The 27,500-nt window shown below is 37.4% G+C and overlaps 1 protein-coding gene across 4 annotated transcripts in view; it reads right to left on the bottom strand.

The window, feature by feature from the left end:
* The window catches only part of POLA1 (DNA polymerase alpha 1, catalytic subunit), a 203,569-nt gene that overhangs the window by 16,877 nt on the left and 159,192 nt on the right, over positions 1–27,500 (bottom strand). For all 4 annotated transcript variants that reach the window (XM_017728405.1, XM_008629227.2, XM_017728404.1 and 1 more), the window contains one exon: positions 27,368–27,464. In XM_017728405.1, the coding sequence (XP_017583894.1) occupies positions 27,368–27,464 (97 nt within the window). The remainder of the gene's footprint in view (positions 1–27,367; positions 27,465–27,500) is intronic.

Below are 27,500 nucleotides of genomic sequence, written 5' to 3' on the forward strand. Positions count from 1 at the left end.
GCTGCAGAACCCAGGGTCCCCCGGGAGCTGGCTGGCCTCTCCTGAACAGGCATCCCTCAAGTCCCTCCCTGCAACATTCACCTCCCAGCAGCTCTTCTAAAACGGTGCATTACTCCAATATCATCATCGATGCAATTCAGAAGCACAGGACAGAAAGGAAGCAAAGGACACCAGGTTGGGAAGACATGCTAATACATAGGCTGCAGTTCCGTGGACCTCAGTGGGAATAAAAAAGGAAGCCCACAACAAAAATGTGCAATGCCAAGGTGAACATGGATGTATCCTGTGTCCTGTGTTTTTGTATCTCCCACACACATACACTCACATGTACTGACTGGTGCATGCTGACAGGCCAGGCCAGAATTAGGACACAAACACATACACTTTTAAAGAAAAAGGTAAAAAAAAAGGCAAAAAAAAAAAAAGCTTTTCAGTCTGAAGATTTCAAAACTCAAACACATGCCACTCTCCACACACAACTTGTCTCACTGAAGTCGACAAATTAAAAGCCCATGTTTTTCATTATGCTGAAGACAGAAAAAAAAATAAAGAAAAGGAAGCCACATAAGAAAGAAAAACAGAATGACAGTGATGTTTTAGTTTACACTAGATATGGCAACACATACAAACTGTCAAAACTATGGAGTGAAAAAAGCTGTTATCAAGCAACTGTCAAGAGAGTCCTCTGAGATTTGGAAATCTTGTGTTTATTGTAACTACTGCACATTACACAAAGAAAGAAACATCCCTCTTCTTACCATTGCTGCTAAATATCAAGAGAACCTAGACTTCTTCCTCACTATTTAATTTTTTTTTCCTGTGCAATTCTGTGCTTGATAGCACAGGGCCCCTCCTTTTTCAGGTTTTTTATTGTTTGGTCAAAGTTCAGAGAGAAACTTGAGGTTACATCAAACATTATTTCATTTTCAAGAACTGTCAACACCCATTTTATGTTGTTAACTTGTTGTCCATCATTTAAGAGTAGAACTGTTGACATCAAAATACACAGAGTAAGAATGTCTCTCTTAAAACACATACATAGAAAGAGCAAAGATAATGGAAACAGCTATTTTACTAGACATACTAACAATTCCTTTTCATGTATTTTAACACAGTGACTAGAAATGAGTCAGTTAACTACCAGCAGGCTACAATATTCAAAGGTTTAGTCTGAATGTATTAATGCAGATTTTAAATTGCACTTTCTGATTATAAGAAAACAACTACCCCTCAGAGAGAAATCCCCAGTATCTACAGGGTTTCAATAGAGCCTTCAAAGTACTGTTTTGAGTGACAGCCTTCTATGATAATTTCTCAACCAGTAGCAACATTCCAACCCTGCTGATACCTGGTTAAAAACTTGTGACTAAAAAACAGATTGCTTTTTGCTCATTACTCACTGTAAAATCACATTTATTATCATTTCTACACTTCAGGTTTATGTAAAAATCATCTTTATTCTGAATCACGGGTTTTACAGAACAAACATCTGATGAGGCCCCAAGATTTAGCCTGAAGTTCTTGAGAAACAATGAAGCCTTGAATGTGCATGCTTTTATGGAATTTTTACTGCATCGGTTCTGGGGAGGGAAGTGTTGAACCCAAAACCTCAATAAAAGAAGACTCAAATATTATTTGAGCACAAGAGCAAATGAGCCTGTAAAGTCAATGAGCCCACAGAGAGTGCAGTAATTTTAAATGCCTCAAAACTGATGTTATTTCATTCTGAATTTTGGTAGGGATTATCACATCATCTCTGTAGATCTTTATGTGAGCTGACTTTCTAGGACCAAGCACCAGCTCCTGTTGGAGTCACCCACAGTGGCTACCACTCTGCAGACACCAAACACCTCCTGGGAATCTGTCCCTCCTCCCTGAGCACAGAGTCTGATATAGCTCAACTGCTCAAACTAATAGGGACACCTTCACACTTTTGGTTGGTTTTTTTTGGTTTGGTTTTTTTTTTTTTTTTTTTTTTTTTAGTCTTAAGAGCACTTCTTCAAAATGTCATAATATTTATGATCATTAGATGAGAATACTTGAACAAAAATTCAGCCTGACACATTATATTCCCCACAACTACCATGACCACTTAGGTATAATTTTATCTCCTAATATCGGTTATCCTCATATAACACAATGACTAACATATTATCTCAATGCAAAACATAAAGTAAAATGATTGAGAAACTTAACAATAATGAATCTTTCCCACATAAAACTGCAGTTAGCTGCATTATTTCCTAGCTTTGACTCTCAAGTACTTCCTCCTCCTGGCTTATAAGAGTTCTAAAGTACCATAACAATTACTGCATAAACAGCTGCAGCTATATGTCCATTTAACACAGCCTTTTGAGAAATATATATTAATACCCTAATATAAGCTTACACACATGCTCACACAAAACATAAGAAACAGAACAGCGGTCTGATCCTCAGAAATGTAATGACACGAAATAAAGCTATTTTCAACACTGGTAGAGTTGTAACACTGCATAGATACAATCCATATGCTAAAAGTCTCTTCAAGTACTTATTGCTCCATAAATAGAAACAGTTCTTGTCAGTGAACTGCAGTGAAAAAAGAAAGACTATATAAAAGGTTTGGTGCAGAGCAAGGGTGAATTGCTGAACTGGTCCTGGGCTTTAACTATGATTAGATTTAGAATTATTGAAGTTTGTAAGACATAATGAAGTTAGCCTGGCTCATCAAGGTCTTTTCATCTTATCTAGTCTACCAAATATCCTTTGAAAGTTTATGAAAGCTCTGAGAGCTGTATTTTAAAAAAGTCAAGTCTGACTGAAAAGCTCATCTGCCAAATCCTCTTCTTCTTCATATACACGTCTAAGGGTTAGGAGACAGAGGGGAAAAAAGGGATGAGAGAAAAAGAGAGGGTCATTATAGCTAAAATTTAACATATTGAAGTTGGCACCATCAAAATAAAAGAGCTCCTTCCATTAATCATGAAATTTAGAGTACTGGAAGGTCTACCAGACCTATTTTACTGAACAGGAAAATTCAGTACCAGAATATTGTTAAATTGAGTTAGCATTATCAGTGGAAAAAATATGCTCTATTTCCTATTATTTATGAAGCCCTGTTCTTTTCTTTCTTACCAATTACATTCCCTATCATTTCCAAAATATACAAACTGTTTTCAATCAACAGATTTCTTTATTACAGCGTACAGCATGCTTGTTACTGCCTCTTTTCTATATTGAACCCTTGATTGGACAAGCATTTCAAATTTAACATGGACTGTGATTGCACACATCAAACAAATTAAACCTGCCAATCTCTTTTTGGAGGATATCCTTTATATATACTATCACTGAAGAGTACCCCGAGTATATTTGTTTAGAAGAAATGAGGAAGGAGGAAATATTATTACAGCAGAGTCAGAAGACATTCATTTCCCCAAGATGTGTAACTGGCCTTGCATCCTCTTTCTCCTGTTTATCAGTGAACTATTTTATAACAGAAAAAAATACTTACTGAATTTCTCAGTTCTGTTTTACAATCATCAGTCTATTTTTCCTTTTGGAAAATAGCTCATCATCTTGCAAAAATGAGATGGCAATAAAAGATGAACAATCCAGTAAGCCCAAAACTGATTTTCCTTAGGTTAAGCAGTTGCAAACCCAGATTAAACAGTCCTTTGTAGAGTAACAGAACTAAAATGCACTGGGTTATGCAAGCCTGTTCAAAATGAGACTCAGCTTTGCAGAGCTTTTGACTCTGCAAGCAAGCAATCAGCGACATGACAAGAGAAGAGTCTTAAGCTGCACCAGGAGAGGTTTAGGTTGGACATTAGGAGGAATTTCTTCACAGAAAAGGTGATTAGACATTGGAACAGGCTGCCCAGGGAGCTGGTGGAGTCACCATGTTTAAGAAACAACTGGACATGGCACTTAGTGCTATGGTTTAGTTGGCATGGTGGTGTTTGGTTAAAGGTTGGACTTGATCATCTTGGAGGTCTTTTCCAACCTTAATGATTCTATGAGCCCACAAAGATGAAAATACTGGAAAGCATTTGCTTGAAAAAGCCAGTTTAGAGATGCATTGGTTCAAAATCAAGATCAAGTGGGAAGAAGTCTAAAAACAGAGAAGCAAATAAACAGAAAGCCCCTGCAACATCAGAAAACAGAACTGAGCAAAGTCAAGACAATCAAGACAAGCCAAGGAATGTACAAAACACAGAGAATAAATTAGAAAAAATTTAATTAAGATACCTGCTAGCAATGCTTGACTAAAAGCATTCACAGTTCTTTGCACTTATTAAAGCTTAATATAAACCTCTCTTCTGCAAATGCTCATGAAACTGATTATATATATCCTTATCTGGAAGACACTATCAGTTTCCTGCTTTATCTGCATCATCAGGGAAACATAAAAAGGACAGACTACTCATGCTGCTTTTACAGCTGCTGAGCACTGAATCTTCATTCAGAAGATCAAGGTGCTACACTCGGCTTTGCCACCACGTTCCAGCATCATACCAGACCAGCAGCTTTATTGAGGCTTCATTTTTTGTCTGTAGAACATGTTGGACAGCACCTCCTCCTCTGACCTACTGTTTCTCTTGCACTACAAATTCTATAGGCAGGAATGGTCTTAAAGATTGTCTATTTGTGGTGCATCCGACCTCTAGACAGCAGCAGAATACAAATAACTAGTGATGTTCTGACAGAAGAGGTAAACAATATACCACATTTCCAATTTTTGTTTCAGAGATGCCTCTGCTGGCATCTGTATTTTTGATGGCATAAAATATTCCTCTTCAACTGCTGAAGATGCTCAAGTCAGAGTTGCTGTAAGTCATATGAGGCACTTCAACATTTTGAATACTATTTAAATTTGGGCAATGTTCATTCTCATCAAAAGCTCACAAGTCTTTGAGGGTGAAGGCTCCACTCCTGTCTTTCAGAGAGGGAGGAAAGAATACAGTGGAAGACCTGGATCTTGAAACTAAGAACTTATATCTGTAGTTAAAGCAGGTGTTCATCTTAGTTTTGCTGAAACTGGTAAATTCAATTTTGATAGCAATAGTGCAACCAAGTATCTAGCACATGATAGAAGTCACCTGGACATTTCAAATGAGATGTGCAAAACCAAGATAAAACCAAAACCAAGATTAAAAAACTGCTAAATTTCTTGAAAGTTGAATCAAAAAGCTTACAATTAAATTTAATGAAGAATCTGCTGCTCTACCTTGCTTTCACTTGACACAGAATTTACACCAACAATGTACTGAATGACTAGGTGTTGCTGTGGCTGTCATTAAAAAGACAAAAATGAGAACAATGAAGATTTACTGCAAAAATCTGAAAAGAACTCTAAGCATTTAGCACTATCTCATTTAGTGAGTTACTCATGGGTCTCTTCCTACCAGTCTCAGTGCTCCCCACCTGAACAGAGGAGGCTGAACACCATCAGCCACACACCAACAGGGCACTCACTCTAGAAAAAGACAATCTGTCTACCACTCTTTACGGTACAGCCTTCTTCACCACAGGCAGTAAAACCAACCACTGAGAGGACAGAGCCACATTGGATAAGGCCTAACTTGCACACTCAAAAAGCGTGTCAGGAAAACTCAGTCTGAGGAAAATTGAGATGTTAATGCTGGAAGTTTCCAATACCCACCTTTTACTGCAATTACATCTTCAGTAAGACACTACTTTATAGACAATGAAATGGACAAGCTGCAGTAGGGCACACAAAATGAATGTCATCTCTTACATCATGGGAAGGAAAAACCTAAGGGTTAAGATGGATGTCAAAGTTCAGTGAAGATATAACCTGTTAGAGATCACCTTTTTAACTCAGTTTTGCTCCGAGGGGAAGATGTAAACATGTTGTGCCTAGTGAAATTGTCTCCAGTAATACAAACACAGCTTTTTTTCATGAGACTTAAACTGTGAAGGTCTTTTGACAATACCAGGTACTATTCACAGCTATAATGGCTTTTAGAACACATAATCCACTACACAATCACAGGTTCAGGTGACTAAGCACTCCACAATTTAGATGGTAGGAGATGAGCAGGAAAAGGAACTTTGGAGCCCACTCCGTCAGACAAATCTATCGCTCTGCAGATTACAGACCCCAGCGTCCTCTTAGTAATGCTCTGGATTTGTGACACTGAAAAAAATAATATTTCTGTTTAATTGCAAAGTTTCTGTGACAATAACAATTAGAACTTCATCCTCACAGAAAACTACTATTGCTGAAACTCATCTAAACAAAAGAAACATTGAAATTATTTAAAAATATACAAATATATAGAATCATCGTATTTAGAAACAAACACAAACACTTTGGGCCAATGGAAAAGCCTCAGAATCAGTGCTGAGAATTGGTAAATAAATTTATTTAGATTTTAGTAAATATTGTAGCATTAGTTTGATATTGGCAACAGCTTCCCAAAATCCACACAGACAGAGAGGTGCATTCCATAAAGACACTTGGCAGTGTGAGGGACACTTTGATGAAAGTTTTGCTCAAGGCATTTAATATGCACATTTAAAATGGACATAATTCCTTTGTCCTGGGAGCACCTTTCTGACACAGAGCTGGATGAGGAAGTTCTTTCTTATGTTAAGAAATAGCTTACACTACTGTACTGGCTAGTGCCCTTTGCATTATTAACTCTGTTTCTGCAAATGATTGTAAGTTCGTCCAGCTCATCTTCTTGACCATTTCTTAACAAATCAGACTTTAAAATAAGAAAAATACAAAGCAAGATTACAAAGAAGCCAGTAAACAACATCCAGATATGTCATATATGTCACTGATACAATTTATTCTGAGAACAAATTTATATTAAATAGCTAAGTAAAGATTTTGAGTGCAACTAGACTTGAAGTCTAATGACAAAATCTAAGCCATAACATCTATGGAGACAACTGACAGATAACCACAAAAACCCACTGCAGACACTGAAGTTATTCAGGAGAACTGGAACATCTTGCAACTGCCGCTGTAGGGACCATACAAAGGCTACAGCTGCTTTGTTTATGTACGTAAAAACACGTATAAGGTTTGTCTTTGCAAACCAGCATTCTATAATAATCTCTCTTTGCTTTTATTTGTTGGTCACAGGTCTCCTGGAGGAACAAAACTAAACACTTTTGAGAGTTTAACTGTTATCTTTTAGCCACAGAAGCCACTGCAGTGTCTTTTCTTCAAAAGGTATAAAAATGTTTACTTACTCAAATCAAAAGGAAAATGCTAACTAATGTTAATTTTAAACTGTTGAGAGTTGGCATGAAACCGATTCAGACCAGGTTACCGCAGGAAACATTTGCTTCAGATCCAGCTGGGTGCTGGTAAATCAAAGGGCCAAGCTAATGGGGTGGAATTCCAGCCTCACCCAGTGCTGGTGCCATCCACACCCAGACCCACGGACTGATGCCTTCACTTTTCCCCAGATTAGTAGCTGCTATTTGGGCACTAAGGTGTATCTACTGCTTTCCCAAAGGGTTTCTAGAAAGGGAAATAGTCATACACAGAATGACACAGCACTGTAAAATATTTTCAAAATGCTGGAATAAGTAATAATTTTTTCTGTGCATAAATTACATTAAAAGCCTATGCAACATTTTTCAAAAATGATACAAGAATCCATGTTGAAAGCTACTGTGTAAATACTATTCTTTTGCATTAAGCTATGCACAAACCTAAAAAAATTATTATGAAATGTGAATTTAACCACTTTGCAAACACCAAATATTCGGAATGTTAACTTCCAGGACATTTACATCTGAGCAAGTATGGGGAAATCACAGATTTATTTTCAAAGATAATGGTAAGGAGAGGGATACAGAGAGTTTGTGTAAAAATTTATTCTGTCTGCATTTCAATTGACTTTCAACTAGAAGATTCTGCCCAGCTTCTCATAGATTGTAAGAAAGTGCCAGTTAATAAAACAGAAGGAACAGCTTTAAGAAACATATTTTATTACTGTGAACACTGCGGGAAAATACTGTCATCTGATAACCTGGCAGAACACCTTCATAACAACACACTGCCATAGCTACACACCCCAGCCCTGGCAGTGCTCAGGCCAGATGGGGCTCTGAGCAATCTGATTGAGTGGGTGGCATCCCTGCCCATGGCAGGGGGGCTGGAATGAGGTGGTCTTTAGGGTCCTTTCCAACCCAAGCCATTCTGTGATTCTATGATACTGTCTCATGTATGCTCCAGTGCCTCAGAGCGGACAGTTCTGTGATCTACAGAAAACAACTGACCAATTGCATACAAATGTTTCCATGCAGGAGCCTAAACTGACCAGTAAGGACTTGGACAGTATCAAGAAGAGCATATCAGTGAAATGGTAACAATTTGATTTTTTTGCTCTCCACCTTTAATGTATATGTAACATTGTGGAACTTGCTTTCAGAAATCAGGTATCTAACACTAATAAATTATGCATCGATTACAGACGACCTCTGGAGATGCTAAAGGTACAGTCACAATCATGCATTTTAAAAAAATCCTGCTTTTCATGATAATGGGTGAATGTACAAAATTAAATGAGGCTTGCAATATAATCAGCGTGGTTGGCTGCTTTAATACATTCCATTTCAATTTAAAATCACCACAAGCCAAGAGTGACGAATATAATCTGATCAGTTGTTCACGAAAACACTGAAAAGAGATGTAAGCAGACCTATCAAGAGCTGGTAACATGGCCTGCTTTCAAAAGCAATTAATCAGTTTTTACAGAACCAGAAACTCTTAAAATATTCAAAATCAGCTGAAGCCATGTACTATTAGAAGAGTGGAAAGGAATTCTCCTAGTAAGAGCATCTTACACATCAAGTTATTGCTTAAACCCACAAAAGCCAGAATATTCAAACAGAAAGGCCAAATCTCCAATAAAAAGGCGCAGTCAGGTGGTCCACTAACAGCAATAACCCATTGTAACTCCACTTCAAAGGTCTGACTGCTGCTTATGATGTTTTTCAACTGTATTTCATATTTAACTGGATTTTATGAGTTCCTGCTAATATATTAAATATGCGTATTTGGCTGCACAAGAATAAGTACACAGATTACTTTGTGTAAAGCCTGTCATATGCAAAGAATACACACTTTCAAAAGCAGAACAAGATCCCATGTAATTAAAAATATACAGATTCCTTACTTCCCACCCAAAAAATACTGAGAGCAATGTTGTCTTATCTATCACATCTGTCATGCTTGCCATGCTCTAACTTTGTGTGTTTTGGTCCTGGAGGCCCCACGGATTTCTCTGGCTGAGAAAATTTTTCCAGAAGCTACCGAAACCAATTCAGATTAATGAGACTGAAACTAACTTACAAATAGAACAGCACCATACCAGACTGCATCCATTCAGTCATTAATTAGCATCTTCATGAAAGGAAATTTTTGAAAGAATTTCAAATCCAGCAGAATTATCCAAAACACAGCTTCAATTGTAACAGGAGATGACTGGTAGACAAGCCTTTTCTGGAGAATGACGACCTTGTGTATCAGCACATCAGTGCTGTTGGAAGACTTGGAATTCAATTGCCATTTACTTACTCAAATCATTACCACCACCGATTTGAGGAAATTACTTTCCCATAACATCAGGCATACGGACAACATACACAAAAGTAAAACAAGACACCTGAAAGCAAATTGCTCTGTCAAAAACAGTCACTGAAACAGCAGAGATGACAACAGACTAAAGCATCTGGTGCTGGCACAGAAGATCAACTATAAACAAAAGAAAAACGCCATTGTGATCTAGTTTTGGATGAAGCACGTGACCAAAATTAAATACTGTTGCTTTACTTTGCTTATGACAAAATCCCATAACCTTACTAAAAGAACAACCCCCACATGAGACATTTAATCCAAAAAGTCTTGAAATACAAACAGAAAATTATATATTTAATGAACACTTGCCCAACTTATTAATGACTTTTTGTTCAGGTATTTGATAACAGCCAGCTTTATCCCAATTTAAGCTGTAGCCTGTTAGCTACATATCAATTTCGTAACAGCACTTTTTTTTGAACATCAGCTTTTGTTACGTTCTCAAAGGTATGAGATCTAACTCACCATCATTTTTCACCTTCATCTACTTTTCACACAGTATTTTACAGATTGGGAGGCAAAGCAGATCCCCAAAACACCAGAAAAAAAGATTAAGATGAAAGCGAAGTCTATCTCCTTTCAACCTGAAAGGGAGCCTGTTATACTGAAACACCCTCCCATTTAATGAAATGCTAGTCACCCTAAAGTAAGTGCTTATCTGACTGTGAGGAGCAAAAAAATGTATAATTCTTAGTGATATACATAATTCCAGAAAAAAACCCCACAGAACCTGGCTGCTTAGATATATTTCTGGGATGGGTGCCCAACACAGGATTCTTTCAGAACCATGTGCAGAGGAGTCTTTCATCATCCTCTAGAAGAACATAATCAAATTATGCAGCAGTTGCTTGCAGGGGACCCATATCTATAGAGACATCTAGAGATAAACAGCATCTATCTGTGTATTAAAATGCAAGAAACCACCAACCTATTGTTCTTCCTGAATACACCCATGTGCTTTACAGAAATTAAGAAAAAAATTAATTTCCCCTCCTTCTTAAATTTTAAATTTTCTCTTTTTTTCCTGTCAGACTTGTCCTACTGAGCATTATACAGTCAAACCGCCTCAGAAAACAGCTCACTTCATGAGTTATAGGTGCTACATTCACCTGATGTCCCTCAGCACTGCTTTCTGGGACCAGGAACATCCAACTCCCTGATGGTTACAGATGTTGGTTTACAAACTCTGTAAGCTACCAGTGCAAGGGATGGGCAAGAACCATCCCAGCACACACTGAAAGAGGGACATCTTTCCTCTGTCACACCACAGAGAGTGACCAGAGTTGAAACACTATCTCTTGTCACGGTGCTGCACACTATGTGCAGGGGAACACTTCCAGTTACATTCATCTTCACAGGTATGAGATAAACCAGGGAAAGTTAAACCATTTATGGCAAACTTAAGTTACTGATCCCTAATTTAGTTAGACCTTATCAAAGATGAAGGAATCCAAGAAATAATTAGTCATTCACACATGGAAAGGCATTAAATAACTCAAGTTCCACTGCTGGTGTTGAGGAAAGCAACTTGAGCCAGCTTCTGGAAAGCAATCTTTCCACAAAATAAAGAAGACAAACTACTCCCTGTCAACTTCATCCTGTCATGCTGGGGAAAAACAGTTGAGAAAATGAAGAATCACCAGGGTTTAGCACTTGGGAACATCACCCCTGCTCTAACCTAGCGTGCAGTAACAGTGAGAAGTGCATTACTCAGTTTTAACACATTGGTCAATTTAAAAAGAAAATGAACACCAAACATTTCAATGGTTTTTTTAAACAATTTTTCCTGTTTCTCCCTGTGCGCTCCTCCCAAATCCTCCCAACTCTTCAGAAGACACTAAAGAAGCAGATAAAATATAGACCGGCAGCTATTCTGATACAGTGATCAAAATTCTTTCTTTTCAAAGACCCCCACCCATACAATCTAGTACTAGAGTCTGTATCCTCTATCCTGCCCTTCAAGAGCACACAAGACGAGCCATTCTGAAACAGTGAGAGATCACAGGCTCAGCTGCCACTAATACCTCAAGGACACAATATCCTCTGTCCCATTGATGCAACCAGCTCCACTACTAGCATGCCAATACATTTGTTTTCTTCCCCCCACCCCCGAGGAAAGCATGCCTGCAGATCCTCTCCTATTTGTGAAGTCAGCAATCCTGAACAGGGAATACAGGAGATATGCATTCAGCAGAACAATGGACGTGAAACAAGGAAGCAGGTTACTTGGGTACCACAACATTAAGTACTTTCTGACAAAGACTGCATTAGCAGATGACAGGAGATTGAACACACAGCAAACAAAATGCTTTGTAGGTTTTTCTGTCCCTGATGTTGCAGCTGATCTGGAAGGGAATGTGCAGAGTCCCTCAGGCAGAGATAGCCTTTGATCTCAGTGTACTAACTTGATACACTTACAAATCTGTTGAGTGCATTTTGTCTTCTGCCCTCCCTAAAGGGGGTCTACAAGTAAAATAATGGATTATCTGAGGCTGCTCTAAGAAAATATATTTTAAAGGCCCTTCTAAAGTCAACTTTGTAAATGTGTATTTTCCTTTTTCATGCTTGACATTGAAGCAGAAGGAAGAAAGATTATGTGCTATGATCTGTAGAATATTAAACTCCTCCCCATGATAACTTTGTCTGGAGTTATCAAGATCCCTGTATTTACTGAATACGAAAAAGCAGAGGTTGATGGAGCTGGCTTTTAACTGCTAGAATCTTTTGTGGGTAAAAAATAGCTATTAATAGATAACAACCATTCACCTTGAGGACTGCAAATTCATTTTCAAACGACCCAATACAAGAAGTTTAGTCTCTAGATTTGTCCCTTCAAAAAATAGTACTAGTGTAGAACTACAACCTCTGCTTCTCTACAAATAACCACAGAACAACAGCCTGCTCCTGTGACAGAAGCCAGAACTCTATTCTGAACGTGATTTTTAACCGGTTGGTTTGCAGACCGCAAGACAGAATTTTCTGAAAGAGTGGTGGAAGTTACATTGCTTTGTCTCCTCATGGTTAGCATTCATGACGAGATGCCTTCTCCAGGGTCTTTACAATTAGCTATGTACACTTTAAAAGCAGGTTATTCTGGGATGCAGAAATGGTTTATTTCAGAACACACTTTTCTCACTTTGCTTTAGACAGCAGAGGCTGTAACTGGAGAGGGATAAAGAAAACTACTTTCATGTTACTTTTCATTCTTTGGTGAGAAACATCGAGGTGACTGGAGTGCTGTACACATCAATTTTTCCCATTTGGCATCTAGCAGGGTAACGTGTTACAGTTTTTCCAGTAATACTGCTGTGTAGATCTGAACCACTCACCACCCTGGACCTCCTTTATAACCAGCAAAACAAGGAGGCATCTCTCATGTGTGATCCACACCAGCCTAGTAGAGATGAGATCAGCTGAGCCATGTCCTAGAACTGCCTAACTCTCCCCAAAATACAAAGGACCACAGCCTGACAAACTCACATAAAAATGCTTGAAAATTGAGACCTTAAAGTGAGCAGTGATGAAGTGCATTCCTTTGCAGGGAATTTTCTCCACCAGTGATATTTGGTGTGGAATGCTTTACTGAGACAGAAAGGGAACAGCAAAGCCCCATTCCACACAGTATTTACAGACTCAACTACCTACATAACAAGGTAAGAAGTGTGTTCACAACAAGCTGAACATGAACCAGCAACAGGCACTTGCAGAAAGAAGGCAACAGCACCCAGGGCTGCATCAGCCAGAGCATCACCAGCAGGTGCAGGGAGGTGACCCTTCTCCTTTGCTCAGACCTGGAAAGAAACATCTGGAGTGCTGAGTCCAGTGCTGGCTCTCTTTTATCAGAGGCAATGTATATCAGCTGAAAGATATGGGTGACTTCTTACTACATAAAAGGCCTGTCACTGTGGTAATTGATATTATTTTTATAATTGGGATATATTGCTCTATAGAGCTTTGCATTATAATGAAATATTTGTTTGATCTTCAGGCATTCCTTGGGCTTCTTTTAGCTAGGCACACTTGGGGACACAAAGTACCCACATTGTTGGAAAATTTTAAATGTAAAAATTTTTGTGTAAGTTCAACAGTACTTTTTTTCTTGAGTGCTGTTTGTAGTTCCCAGTTTGAAAAGAATTTAATTCTTAAAATCAAAGTATATATATCCCAATTTGAATTATGCTAAGAACACAGTTTATCATAATAATGGACTTCATGAACACGCTATTCAACAGAAATACTGGCCTACTCCAGACATTTCAAAAACATCAGCTTGCAACTATTGAAGAAACTTCCCAAGAAGGATGTACTCCATCTGTAAAACAGCTGATTTCTGCAAATAAAGATTGCCTCCCAAATCATATTTTATGTTTAAAGGACAATAAAAAAAGTTCTTCTTTGACACATACTTTTCCAGAGTCCTCACTGTACACATCCAGAACAAGATGATACAAAATTATCTGTTCTCAAACCAACCCAAGTCTAGAATTCTTTTAGAGATGACTAATCCCAATTTAAGGCTGGCCCTATGATTGTGCAACAGTTTTCAATAATACATACATACAGGTCTTATTTAACAATCCCCTAATCGAGAAAAACTTCTCATAGGGTAACAAGTGTAATGAAATCCACAGTTTAGGGAGCTCCTACTGGAAATGCAGGACTTGATTTTCACCACACCGGATTTGAACAAGCCATAGAAATAAAGGCTACATTTTGCAATGAACTATTTGACTGTCCAGCTGTACTGCAAATTAGTTTCATTTACTGTTGCCTCTATAAAATCCTTCAACATTTCTGTTTCTCAGAGCTCTGTCCCACATTTTCCATACTGAGAACTTTGGGACTGTTTTTTGTCAAATTCACTTTACAAATCTGTTCAGTTCTTTTTATGTCTTCATTCTTATTTTGCACTAATGCTCTTTCCTCATGTAGTTCAGAACAAGCATTTCTGATTTCCTTTACAAAATACAACCTCTTTAACAAAAAATTCCACATCAGTCCCTGTGGCACTCTAATAAAATGTTACCTTAGTGTTAATATTTTGTTGGGCTCTTAATTACAGTACCAACACAGTGCCATAGTGCCATGGATTTGGATGAAAGTTCTTTACCTGTCTCTTAAGGATCAAAGACCAAACAAATAACCCACATCCCGTTCCTTCCCCATGGAAAGAGAAGTTTGTAATTGCTATGTTACAAAAAATCCTCAACAACTCAAATCCCCTCAAAGTGCAACATAATTTCTGAAGCATAATGCTGCACCACCAATACTGTTTCCACAGTCAGGGTAGAGGCACACAGGCAAGTACCTGCAAGGTATCCTAACATATGAATGGGCAATGTAAGGCTTCCATGTTAAAATTACCTTATCCTCTGCTAATCTGTGGTTATATCTTACCCTTCTTTCTTTTATCCTCATGAAATTTCCGCAAAGTCTGAGTGTACTATCACCTTCCTTTCACATCTATTTTTTGGTGAAGGAATTTAACCCAAGAGCAGCCAAGGGCTTTTGTGACAGTAAAGCACCAGCACCTCGATGCCTGGAAGGACACAGATCTAAAATGTGCAGGTGACACTGGATGCTGATGGCAGCAGGAAACTGAAAGCTATTTTGAAAGGATCTCTAAACAGTCTTTATTCAGTAAAAAAGTGTAAAGATGAGGGCTCCTGAAAGCCCAGAATGCCTATCAGTTCTCAAGAATCTATCCTGATGATTGTATTTCCCCTTTAAAAAGCCATTAATAGAACTGGAAGAAGGAAAACCAGAATGCTCTAAAGGGAACTTACAGGAAAGATGGAGAGAGATTTTTTAAAAGAGCATTTAGTGACAGGACAAAGGAGAACAGGTTCAAACTCAAAGACAGTAGGTTTAGATTAGATATTAGGAAGAAATTCTTTAGTGTGAGGTTGGTGACGCACTGGCACAGGTTGCCCACAGAAGTTGTGGATGTCTCATCCCTGGAAGTGTTCAAGGCTGGGCTGGATGGAGCTCTGAGCAACCTAGTCTAGTGGAAGGTTCCCTGCCCATGGCAGTGAGGCTGGAGCTAGGTGATCTTCAAGATCCCGTCCAACCCAAACCATTCTGTGATTCTATGCTGGAAGAGCTGAGCAAACCCAGGACCTACATGAGTAGGAGAGTGGTTTTTGCCAGGGCAGCAGAGATGCCTGAAAATGGAGAAGGGTGGAGAGCAGCAGCCAGACACATCAGAGCTGCCTCAAACCCCACAGACACCACAGGCAAAAGTGGGTCCTGGAGAGACAGGTTAAAATAAAGCATATTTGCTGACCCTGTGGGTCAGCGCAGCCTTAGCAGTCACTGTAGGACAGAGAACACATGTATGGATGAGAAATCGCTAGTGTTAAATGCTGTAACAGAACAAAAATGATACTTTTTGGTGTTTGGTAGAAAATATAGACATGCTCATATGTTAATAGACTAAACAGAGAAAGAAAATGCGTGTTTTGTCTAAATAGGAGCTCCTGACTGAAATACTTATCTTCTTCAAAATTTGCCAGAACAATACAATAAAACCAAAATGAAGCAGAGTCTTCAGATTGTATTCAAAAGTTCAAAAAGGCATGGACGCTTCATTGTAATTTCTGAATTTTATCAGAGTTCCTGTTTTTTTGGAAACACTGAAAAATATTTTTAAGCTGTTGTGGTACCTGAAGTAGGGCTTAAACTGGCAAACAGCTGATCAATCTTTGGAGAACAGAAACCCAAAAAAATAGAAATAGTGGTTTCAAACTTGTATCCAGACTTTCAGAAACTAAACCTTCAGATTAGAAGCTCTGTTTCTTTCTCTTTTTTGTTAGACTGTGTCCAGAGAAGGGCAACAAAGCTGGCAAATGACTCCTGTGAGGAGCACCTGAGGGAGCTGGGGGTGTTTAGCCTGGAGAAAAGGAGGCTCAGAGGAGACCTCACTGCTCCCTACAATTCCCTGAAAGGAGGCTGTAGTCAGGTAGGGGTCAGCCTCGTCTCCCAGGTAACCGGCAACAGGACAAGGGGAAATGGCCTCAAGTTGCACCAATGGAGGTTTAGGTGGAATATTAGGAAAAACTTCTTCACTTGAAGAGTGGTTTAACACTGGAATAGGATGCCCAAAGACATGATGGAGTCACCATCCTCAAGAGTGCTCAAAAAAACATGTGGCACTTGTTTCCAACCAAGAAGCTACACTTTAGATCTCTTAAATTAAGTAATACTTGAAACAACTGAATTATGTCTCAAGTTATGATATCACATTCATGATAACCAATTAAAAACCCATTAATTCCTGTACAATACAAAATTTAAAGTATGAAATAGTAAAAATATTTCACACCATGTTCCTGGTTACTATACTTCACCATTACTCTTCAAAACCATGGCAGTTAATGCTCTTAGTATGTTAACTATATTGATTTTGGTCACTCACCACTGTTTTTCATTAAGTATGTTTAAACTACAAGCTCAGCTCTATCAAAAAAACCCAAAACCATGGGGTCCCTTTAATGCTTTTTTACCCTCCCCCACAGCTACATAACAGAATATCAAAATATTAATCTGACAAATGTCCTACTGTTAGTTTATGGAATATATATCATCACATTACAAATATAAAACAATACCATAACTAGCTAAATATTTTAATTCCATGTCTGCAAAATTCTATTAATGGCAAATATTATTTGCTTTTATAACATAAATAAACTAGCTTAGGCTGTCACTCACCTCTTTTAATTCATTTTTTGTTTTGTCTTACTGCATGCATCTCTCACAAAGTGAAAAATGTCTATTTAAAGATAAGTGGAAATACAACAGTACGTAACGTTTTCATGTCAAAATAATTACATTATTATATTCTGAGTTAAATAATATAAGATAGGAAAATATTTTGATATGCATTTAACAGTTGTAATCCTTGCAGGATCAAATCAACTTCTTCCAAACCTATTTCTGCCAGGTAAAAACAAAGAGCTCCCTAACCTGACCAGCTGCCCCTCGCACCCATCTCAGTCCCCTCCCAGAAGGAGGACAAGCCAGGACAGAAGAACATCCTGCTGAGATTTTTTTTTTAAAGGCTGAGTCATGTTTTGGCCTGTCAAAGGCGACTAATCTGTTCTCAAAAGCCAATTACATTAGACTGAAACACGAAATTTGGTAGTTGGATTGTCAGAATGAGATCAACCTCAAAATAACTACAAAGGTCACTGAATGAGTGCAGCTTTGCTGAGAGAGGGACTTGAAAACTGCCAGTGGAGGCTCTGCCCACGACATGAAGAGGTATTTCTTTTCTGGAATATGTACTCCAAACACTGTCTTGTGCATTCCTTATTTTCAAGGCAGCAACACCCATGGCTTCAAGTGTTCAATTGCCCCTGCTCCTCCAGAAATATATCAATCAGGATTGGTTGATACCACCACAATTTTCTGATGGAGAGATGGCAAAAATGTAATACTCCTTTATGGAAGGCAGTATTTTTTTATTTTAATAAACCAAATTTAAGCTGCATTTAGACACTTCTTTGTCTTGTGCTGCATTTTTATCCATATATCATGCACCATTTTTGTGTCCCCTACGGAATAAAACAAACATTTTCCATTACGCTATTCTCTACATGACTTACTAGTCCCTAATAAAAAGAAGAGCTTACCTACATCCATTTCTTAGAGAAAAGAGCATAACTATATTTTCATAATGAATTTGATAGAAATCCTTTGTTTGTTGAGGATACAGGAAGATATTTCAAAAGAAATGTCTCCTGTGCAGTTATTATACTTCAGTGAGTATAATAATTAACATAATTTTATTTGCAGCAATAATTTAAATCTTGGAGATTAAATAGGCCCTGGTTTTCACAAATAATGACTCCATGTGTTTCTTTTAATGATCAATATAATTTAAACTGGTTTGGAGACAAATTCTCCTTAGGACTCATATACGTAGGAGATGTGAGTTGAGGTAATTACATTTAACATCAAGAAGATGACATATTCACATCAACTGCAAACCCAGGCCAAATCTGGGAGCTAAGAATAGCTTTTGGCAAGTATACAATAAAACAGTTGCCTTATGCAACAAGCACAGAAAAATTACACTCTGATACATGTGCAACACAGTATTAAGTCTTGAGGTGTTCCAAAGAAATTTCAGTATTCCAGTACCCCCCTTTCTTCATGTTTCTTTTTCACCATTTCCCTTCTGACATAGATTACAATCTTCTTCTTAGTTTTTTTTAGTATTGCAAACAAAAATCACTTTTAAAAAAATTATCCCTTCATATTAATTCTGCTTTCTGTTACTGGAAATATTTTTCTTTTTGGTGATTTTAATACCATGACATAATAAATAAATGCTTGCTGTCATAATGCATGTGAGAAAAAGCTTTGTATCTCTGATGCCATTTTGAAACATCACAGTCTTACAGAATGAAAAAAGATCACCAAATCTAACACTTTACAGTACTCTTTTCATTCAAACTACTAAAGGTAGCACAATTTAACATATAGAAAATATAGTTACTATCTTCTTTTAATACAGCACCCAGGCAAAAGAACCACAGATTGTCCTGAGTATTAATTTTGCTTTTCTATAACATGCAGCAAAATGTTTTTGGTTTCAAACTGCATGATTAGACAAATTTATAATCAAGTATGTGTGATAGTAAGTAATAAAACAACATACAGACATAAGTGTATATCAATACAGGAAAACAATTTTTTCAAAAGCAGTTTTATGCAATAAATGAAATCTTTGGACCATGAGAAATCAGCTACATTCCCTTTATCTTTTGTGGAGTCAAGCTTTCACTCCACATACACATGGCCATGAACAAACTTTCTCAAACACCTTTATACCTGACACTAAACACCTGAACCAGACACCCTCAACCAGAATACAAACAATGTCACAAAGGTGTTCACTCAAACCATGCAACTTTCTGGATGTTCAGCTACAGAGTCTTTAAATTTAAAGACATAAGGTATCAACAGCAAAAATTAAGAGGCTCTAAATTTGCAGGCAACACAGTTGAGTTCTCCAACCTCCTATCAAGGCAAGTCATAATTAAAGACATGGAAGTCCTTCCACAACCCTGTCAAACTGTACTGCCCATGAGGAAGGGGAAAAAAGAGGGCTGGTGTTAAGTACAACACTGCACGCCATCTTCAGTAGGTCACTGGTCTTTTAAATAATCTCTACTGAACAAATAAGATTTCAGAAAGTTTTTAGTAGATAATTACACTTCCTGATTTTGTAATTAGTGGAACTACATGTAATTACATAATAATTATGACGGTAATTACGTAATTAAGATGTATAATTATGTAGTAAAAAACATTATGGAAATAAAAGCCATCAACTGTATAAGCACAATACATTTTTAAAAATAAATTCTGTATCATCTGTTTAAAGCTACCATTTTCCTCAAAATATCAAAGTGATTATCAGCCATCACTGGCAAGTTCTAAAATACATTTCATATGAGACTTAAAAATCATACAGATAATTGTATCTTTTTAAAAATCGCTTTAAGCCTTAGCTTTACATTATCTTTCTGATGTCTAGGCACACATATATTGAATGCACTCTACAGAGTTAAATTGTTTACATTTATATTTCAAATTTCTACTAAAATAATTTTTTAAAAAATAGCATCAATGTCAGAGTTCTGGTATCTGAAATACAGGAATTTATTACTTTTTCTTAGTACAGTCAGATCCACAAAACTTTTGGGTCTTCTAAAAGGAAAAACATGCTGGTCTTGCACTTTCCTCGATAGAAAAGAGCAAACTGCTGTGAGAAGCACTAGTCACTAAAACGTCATTTCTGACTTGCAGTGAACAACAGCAGAACTGACCCCCATCAAAAAAAACAACCCCAGACTTTACTAAGGAGATGAAACCAGAAGGACAAAGGTCTCTATAATAAAAATGTCAGTGTTTCAGACAAAAAAAGAAACAGTGAAGAAAAAACTGCTTCAGAAATATTTTCTGTTTAGAGAAACTCACAAGAGAACTGATAAAGGAGGAGGCAGATGGCACCAGATAGACGATGCCACTGCATGGGTTAGAGATAACAAGCTGGCCTGCATCTACTCATACATCAGTAGGAAAAAAATCCTGAAGTGCAAATGAGAAGATATTTCTGTTCACTTTTTTCCACATAGAAAAAAACCCCAAACCCTATCAGTAGCAGCAGGATATTTATTTGAAGAGGTCAAATAAGCATTCCAATTTGAGGAGTCAGAAATTAGCTAAGGCACTCCTTCACCCCATCTGCAACATTAATACAATGTGCAAGGAAAAGAAGTCTTCCTTAATCAAAACCATTTTATTAGTGGTCTGGGCCACAGTAAATGCACTCCTCTCATGCCATAGATTCTCCACATTGTAGACATATTATAACTGTTTTAACTCATTATTTCTATTTATCTCCTTCACAAGTAGAAGAAACAACAACTCCAAGACAGGCGTCCCAACCCATTGAGTTTTGTGCTTAGAGAAAGGGTTATAGAAATGTAAAGTATTAATTGGGTTTATTTAGATTTTGTAGGTTTAACAAAAAGACAACATGAACAGAAATAGAATGGAGAAAACGTTACACTTAAGATCTTAAAAATGTCCAAGTGGCAATAAAAAAAGGCATGATCATTAGGGGAGGATGACTTAAGATTTAAAGATAATCTAACTGCCTGTACATTACTTCAAAAGGCTCAAAAAACCTACTGCAAAGAATTTTCAGTAGTTTTTGCTTTCAAAAAAAGTTAGATTTAAAAACACTCAAGAAATAGTGACCCAAATCTAAAAAAAAGTTCACAAGTCTTCCTCTTCAAAACAACATATTAAGGAAAAATGAACAAGTGCTTTTGAAGAAAGACTCAGATTAAATTCTTGAGAATTATTATTTTACAGTCTCTTCAAAACAACATGATTGGAAGACAAAGTACTTGACAGCAAATATGAAGAGGAGCTTTTGTTTTCTTGGATGTAGAGATCACTACAGTGAACTGATGTCTTAGTGATGGTGTCTGGAGATGTGATGCCATCAGAAATGTTTTGTTTATTGAACTGCACCCTCTGAAAAGAGATTAGGCCAGGTTTCAGCTGCTGCCATTTTACAAATAAGTGCACACACACACGTACACCTCGGTAATTTATACAGTCTCTCCTTATCATCCACTAGAATGCACGTGCAGAAAACTACATCCCCTTTCTTATCTATTGCAACAAGTACTTTGCTGTAGTCCTCTGTCTGTACAATGACAAAAATGTGGCAAATTGTTCTGATTTACAAAAAGTCTTCCATTTAAAAAAAAAAATCACTTCAACCTGCTACTGGACACACCAAGTTATGAACATACTGAGGAAAACCACTCACCACTGAACTGACAGGATTCACACAAATATTCAGAGCTGATTTTTTTACATCTAGGTCTAACAGCCCAGAAGAGTTTTTTTCCCAACATAATTTTTCAGTTTATTCATCCATAAAGTAAACTAGGGATTTTTGATGTTTGCATGGAAGGGTGGAGTGAGGTGCACACAAAAAGCTGTAATAAAAGTGTGAAAACATCCTCTGAATATGCATTTGGTTTTACAAAACTGCAGCCTGTAAGTATATGATCAAAACAATTACATTCTATTTCCACAAAGTGGCATATACTTCAAAGAGGTAGGTCTTCCTAATACACAGGAATACTTAACTGCTTTTCCCAAAGTTATCTTCCTCCCATCCTCATTTTCTTCTGCTTATCCATTAAGAGGATATGCTGAGACTTTTCAGAATCAAACAGCCATGGGCTCAATGGTTGAATATACTCTGGGAAAGAACCCACCACAGCAGCTTTCCAGTTTCTGTCTCTGAAATACTTAAATGTCTTTCAAACAACATTTGTGACCTTCCCTCTCTGAGAAATGGGACAGCTGAAAGGCAGTATTGGCAGATATGGCAGCCCCATTTACGGTACAGAAAAAATCCTATGATCAGGATCCTATTTCTCCAAAAAGATCACAGCACCATAAGCAACCTCAGTGATACCAATGCATTGTGAATAAGGAGACTGCAGCATCCTTATCTTCTATTTGATGCCAGATAATGTCAGGGGAAACTGAACTGGAGATATCCATGCAAGGCACAGTAGTTGTAGTGACTTTATGAGGGCTCCATTTCTCTTCACTTTCAGAGGTTTTCATTTTACTTTGGTAGAAGCAAAACGAAAACAGTAGTATCTTTGAATATTTAGCAATACCAATGTTTGAATGGAATAATGATACAAAGATTACTACACTCTATTTTGATCTCCTGATGACATAGCCATAAAAATACATAAGGTTTCCATTCTGAAGTTAAGGCACACACAGTGAGCATACTCCTGTATTTAAGCCTCAAGTGTCCAAAATCACTGATAGTTGACCCATCCTTTTTCATCTATATGAAGGAAGGATGCTACTATTTTGCTACTCCTGCTGCTTTTTACTGCTCTGCTTGCTCAAAGTAGCAATGTCTGATCACACTCACAGCCCAGCTTCAAAAAACTGTCAGAAAGTGCTGAAAACGTGTTGAGCATGTATATATATGTATGTTGTGAATATATATACTCACAACAGAGCATTTTGTCCCTTTTCAGATTAAAAAAATAATTCAGAACAAACAGCCCTTCTAGTATTACAGGTATCTTAAATCAGGGGTTTCGGCATAGCAGTGTTAAAAATTCAACTGGTTTTAAACCTAATACTAATTGTGCAACAGTTCCTAATTTAGAAAGACAGCCAAGATTTTCCAGAATTTCACTTTTTGTAGTATAAGAACCTTGCACCGTATCACGGTGTTAACCTATTAAATTGTACCATCATAACAGACCTTAAACTTCCAGAGGAAAGGAAACATTGGTTTGGAGGATAAATGCCAGTATTAATAAATAATAGGTCAAAAGACCCATAACTCTATCATCCAGATATTCCTGGGTGGAATAACTGACAGCTAACTTTACCAGTCACTGAAACGAGAAAACATCACATAAACCAACCAGCTTATTCTTGATTCTCACAGGAAAAAGATGGAACAATAACTATCTAGTGATTACAGTAGATCCCAAATGAAACATGAGTGAACGATGTTGTAATCACCACGGTGGTATAAATAAGCAGAAGAAGAGTCTGCAAAAGATATTAATTAATCCTTCTGCTGTATTCCTCTGTGGCAGGCCTGACCCACTGAGGGTCTATAAAAATGAAAAAAAAAAAAAAACCAAACAAAAAACCAACAACCAAATATGCAGAGAGAAGGGAAAAACTCTCCTGCTGTTCCTCCACAAAACAGGTTAGTAGTCGAAAGAGACTTAGAATACAGCACTGCATGTTTTAAATATGTAAAACTCTCCAAGAGAACAGTGTATCCCCCATCATGCACAGAATAAGCTTCAGAAAGCAAAATTCACCTCAGATACCAAGACCAGCTCTCTACACTTACACAGTGACCACAACAAACACCACAAGAAACTGGTTGTACAACTTGCCAAGTTGTAGAACCTGCATTGCCAGAGATTTTTTAAATTTAGCCCATCTGTAAAAAGTAGGCTGTGGTATTGATCCTCTAGTAGGAAAAGGAAGCAGCTTGGACATCTTTCTGAACTCCTACTGATTTCACAATTATTATCTTAGATTCCATTTCATGGGCCTTCAGTGTAAATAGCTGAACAAACAAAACCTGCTCTGCAATTAAGGTTCTGTATTTTGAAGAGGCAAGAACAGAAAATGCAAGTGAACTAGTAGTAAAATCTCAAGGTCCTGAATGAGACAAAACATGAATGTGTTCAAACTACAGTGGAAACAGATTTATATCTTCAATCTCTAGCCATCAAAATATTTTTCTTTTTATGGAAGAACACTCCAAGATAAATAACAACTAAAGCTGCTATTAGGAATAAACAGAATCTACAAAAAAAGAAGAACTGGTGTTTAAAAATTCAGGAAAAATGGCAGCAAGAGGTAGAAACAACGAAAGTTCATGCAATTTGGTCTTCAAGAAACAATGACCCAAAACAAAGCAAAAAACCTCCCCAAACCAAAATCAAAACAGCAGTCGAGCAGTGGTTTAGTCACATGAAAAGAGGAGACTGAAGATACCAAAGATGTACAAAACCTACACTTAAATTTTTGCCACCCTTTTTGATAAAGGCAATGATTCTGATCGCACATCAAAGACAGAATGGCTTGTGAATGATTGCATGGAAACAAAATCTTTTTGTTCCCAGGGAAAATAAACACAAGCTTCATGTTATAAAGGGGAGTTCACTAGGTTTCCATTTCAGACCTACTACAAAAATGGTACATGAAGATGATTTAATCCTACACAGTTTAACATGAAGTGTATCAAATCAGTAACATACCTTACTAGCAAACAGAGAACACTGGTACCTATAAAATAAAAAGGTGGCACAACTAGCCACGGACAATTATTGTCAAATTCTGCATATATTGTAGGAGGGTATCTTCCTCCCAAAAGAGATCTGAAAAATGAGACAGAATTATATGGGTTTACCATACGCACATAGCCAATTGCTTTGAAGAGAATCAACTGTTAAAGGAAAATTAAGAGTTTCAATTTATCTGGCCTTGACACCTGCTGCAACACCAAGACTGAAATCACTGGCTCGCTGAAGAAGATAATACAATAATTTTCAAACAGCTAAGAAAAAGAGAAAAATACATCATGCTGAAAGGTTAACTGTCCAAGAGAAAAAAGTCCCAGCAGAATTCTTACAATTCCTTAAGAATTACTCTGAAAACTAATTTTATTGAACTTAGTGGTCAGGGTCCAAGAAACATTTTCCCATTAAAACAGAAGGTGGTAAATTATGTGAATTCAGAAGCCACCATACTATTTTTTAAAGAGAATTTATTAACCTTGAAGTCTAATATTACAAATGGGATTAAGCAGTCAAAAATTAATGAAACCAGGAAAATTAAGTAAAACAAGTGGCATGAACCTGAGATATGAATAAACCCATGATTCTGAAATGACAGGAGGAAAAAAACCCTTTCAAACCTCAGGATTACTATGATTACTTCACTACAAGTTAATGATATGAATAGCTATCAACAGGATGTAGGTGGCTCAAGAAAGCATCAGCAAATGTAATTCCAGAAAACGTACCAGACCCAGTGAACAAGACACTGGAGAGATACTATCTAAAATACCACATCATTTCTAGTTTCTCATACTCCAAAGATTAATTCAACCTAGAAAAGACCACACACAAAGGTGCTAAGAGGAAGAATCGTACAGCAGAGAGACCAATTCTTCTTAAAGAAAGCTAAGAGTCTCTGCCTTAGTTGCAAAACAAAGATGTTCCCACAATTTCCAAAAGCATAGCAGAGAACATCAGGGAACTAAAATAAATAAACATTTAGTGAATGGCCATAAACTAGCCACAAACAAGTTAGAACATGAAAATTTTAGTGACTTTTCAGTCACCACAGGAGAATCACCACTCACAAGTTTCCAAATGAAGTTCCAGAAACTTGCAGTCCTGAAAAATGCAGTGGAATGCTGTAGCAGGGGATTGGATGTCATCACCCATGAAGTGTTTTCTACTCTTGTGTCCTTCTATTAGGCGAGAGATCTACACACAATTTGGTTTCAGCCACCAGTAGCATCCACTCCATGACATTCCTTCAGTACATCTACAGGGCTGTATTAGACTGACACGGCTACACACTGTGACTTCTTTAGATGTACAAAGCCATTGTGAAGTGCAGCCATCAGAGTGAGTTCATTTACTTAGAGGGATCAGGGAGAGGAAACAAGAACTTCTACAAGAAGAAACCTAAGTACAACAGGCCAAAAGCAGCCTGGTTTGCTTATTTGAGCAGTTTTTTGCTAAGAGCTTTTTTTATGCTATTTTCATTTCCATACATTGTTTATCAAAACAACATTTAGAAACATTGAGTTTTATTTCATCTCTTTTCACCCCCCAGCAACCTAACTGCAGATGAGGGGCAGGGGTGGGGATGATTTTGACAGCAGAGCAGCCATCAGAACACGGTCCCAACAGCAGCACCTTTTCCTCACGGGCACCTCCAGATCCACAGAGGACACAGCCAAGTGCTCTCTGTGGACAACACGCTTCAGTGGTGGGACCCAAACATGTCTTTTTTTCAGAATTCCAAGCATTAGCCCACTCTCAGAAATATTTTTCTGTCAGCTTGAAAATCACTTACCTGCATAAAACCCATTGATCCGTTACAGTTTAGAAATGTTTTAGTTCAGAAATGTTATGGTAATTGGGAGAAGAGAAAAAAATTTTCCTAAGATCAGGTTAATCTGTATTGTATTTAAGAGAGGTTTGTAGACAGTTGGCATTACTGCTTTTCTTGTGCCCTCATTTTTCTCCCTGATAAAAAGTGTCTCTCCAATGCTAACAGTTAAATGTAAGTTTTAATTATGTACACATATGTTTTAATTAATCTGTTTTCTGAAGCTCACATGTACTTCAAGCAAAGAGATTGCTCTAAGGGTGTAACACACAAGAAAAGCACATTTTCCAAAGCACAGTCACTTCAAAAGAAGAAAGGGGGCATATAATATATTCTTAAAGCGGTGAACTCCAACTGAACACATTCCCTTTATAGGGGATTCTTAAAGTCATACTTTCTTCTATTTTCTGTTATAGATTACAGCCTCATAGTTCAGAGTACAGTAGCTCTAGTGTTTAGCATGCAAATTGCTACTAAACTATAGTTAATTAATTAAAAATTAATTAAACATACCTTTATCTTCCTCAGTAACCACTTTATCCATCGCATAGTCCACATCAAAAATGTATCGGTAGAAGCAGAGCTGAGTGTACAGGGCCTTATCAGAATACTGTAATGGAAGAAGACAGCAATTAAAAACCCAACT

Source organism: Corvus brachyrhynchos, unplaced genomic scaffold (genome assembly GCF_000691975.1).
Source record: "Corvus brachyrhynchos isolate BGI_N302 unplaced genomic scaffold, ASM69197v1 scaffold11, whole genome shotgun sequence".
Classification (NCBI taxonomy): domain Eukaryota; kingdom Metazoa; phylum Chordata; class Aves; order Passeriformes; family Corvidae; genus Corvus; species Corvus brachyrhynchos.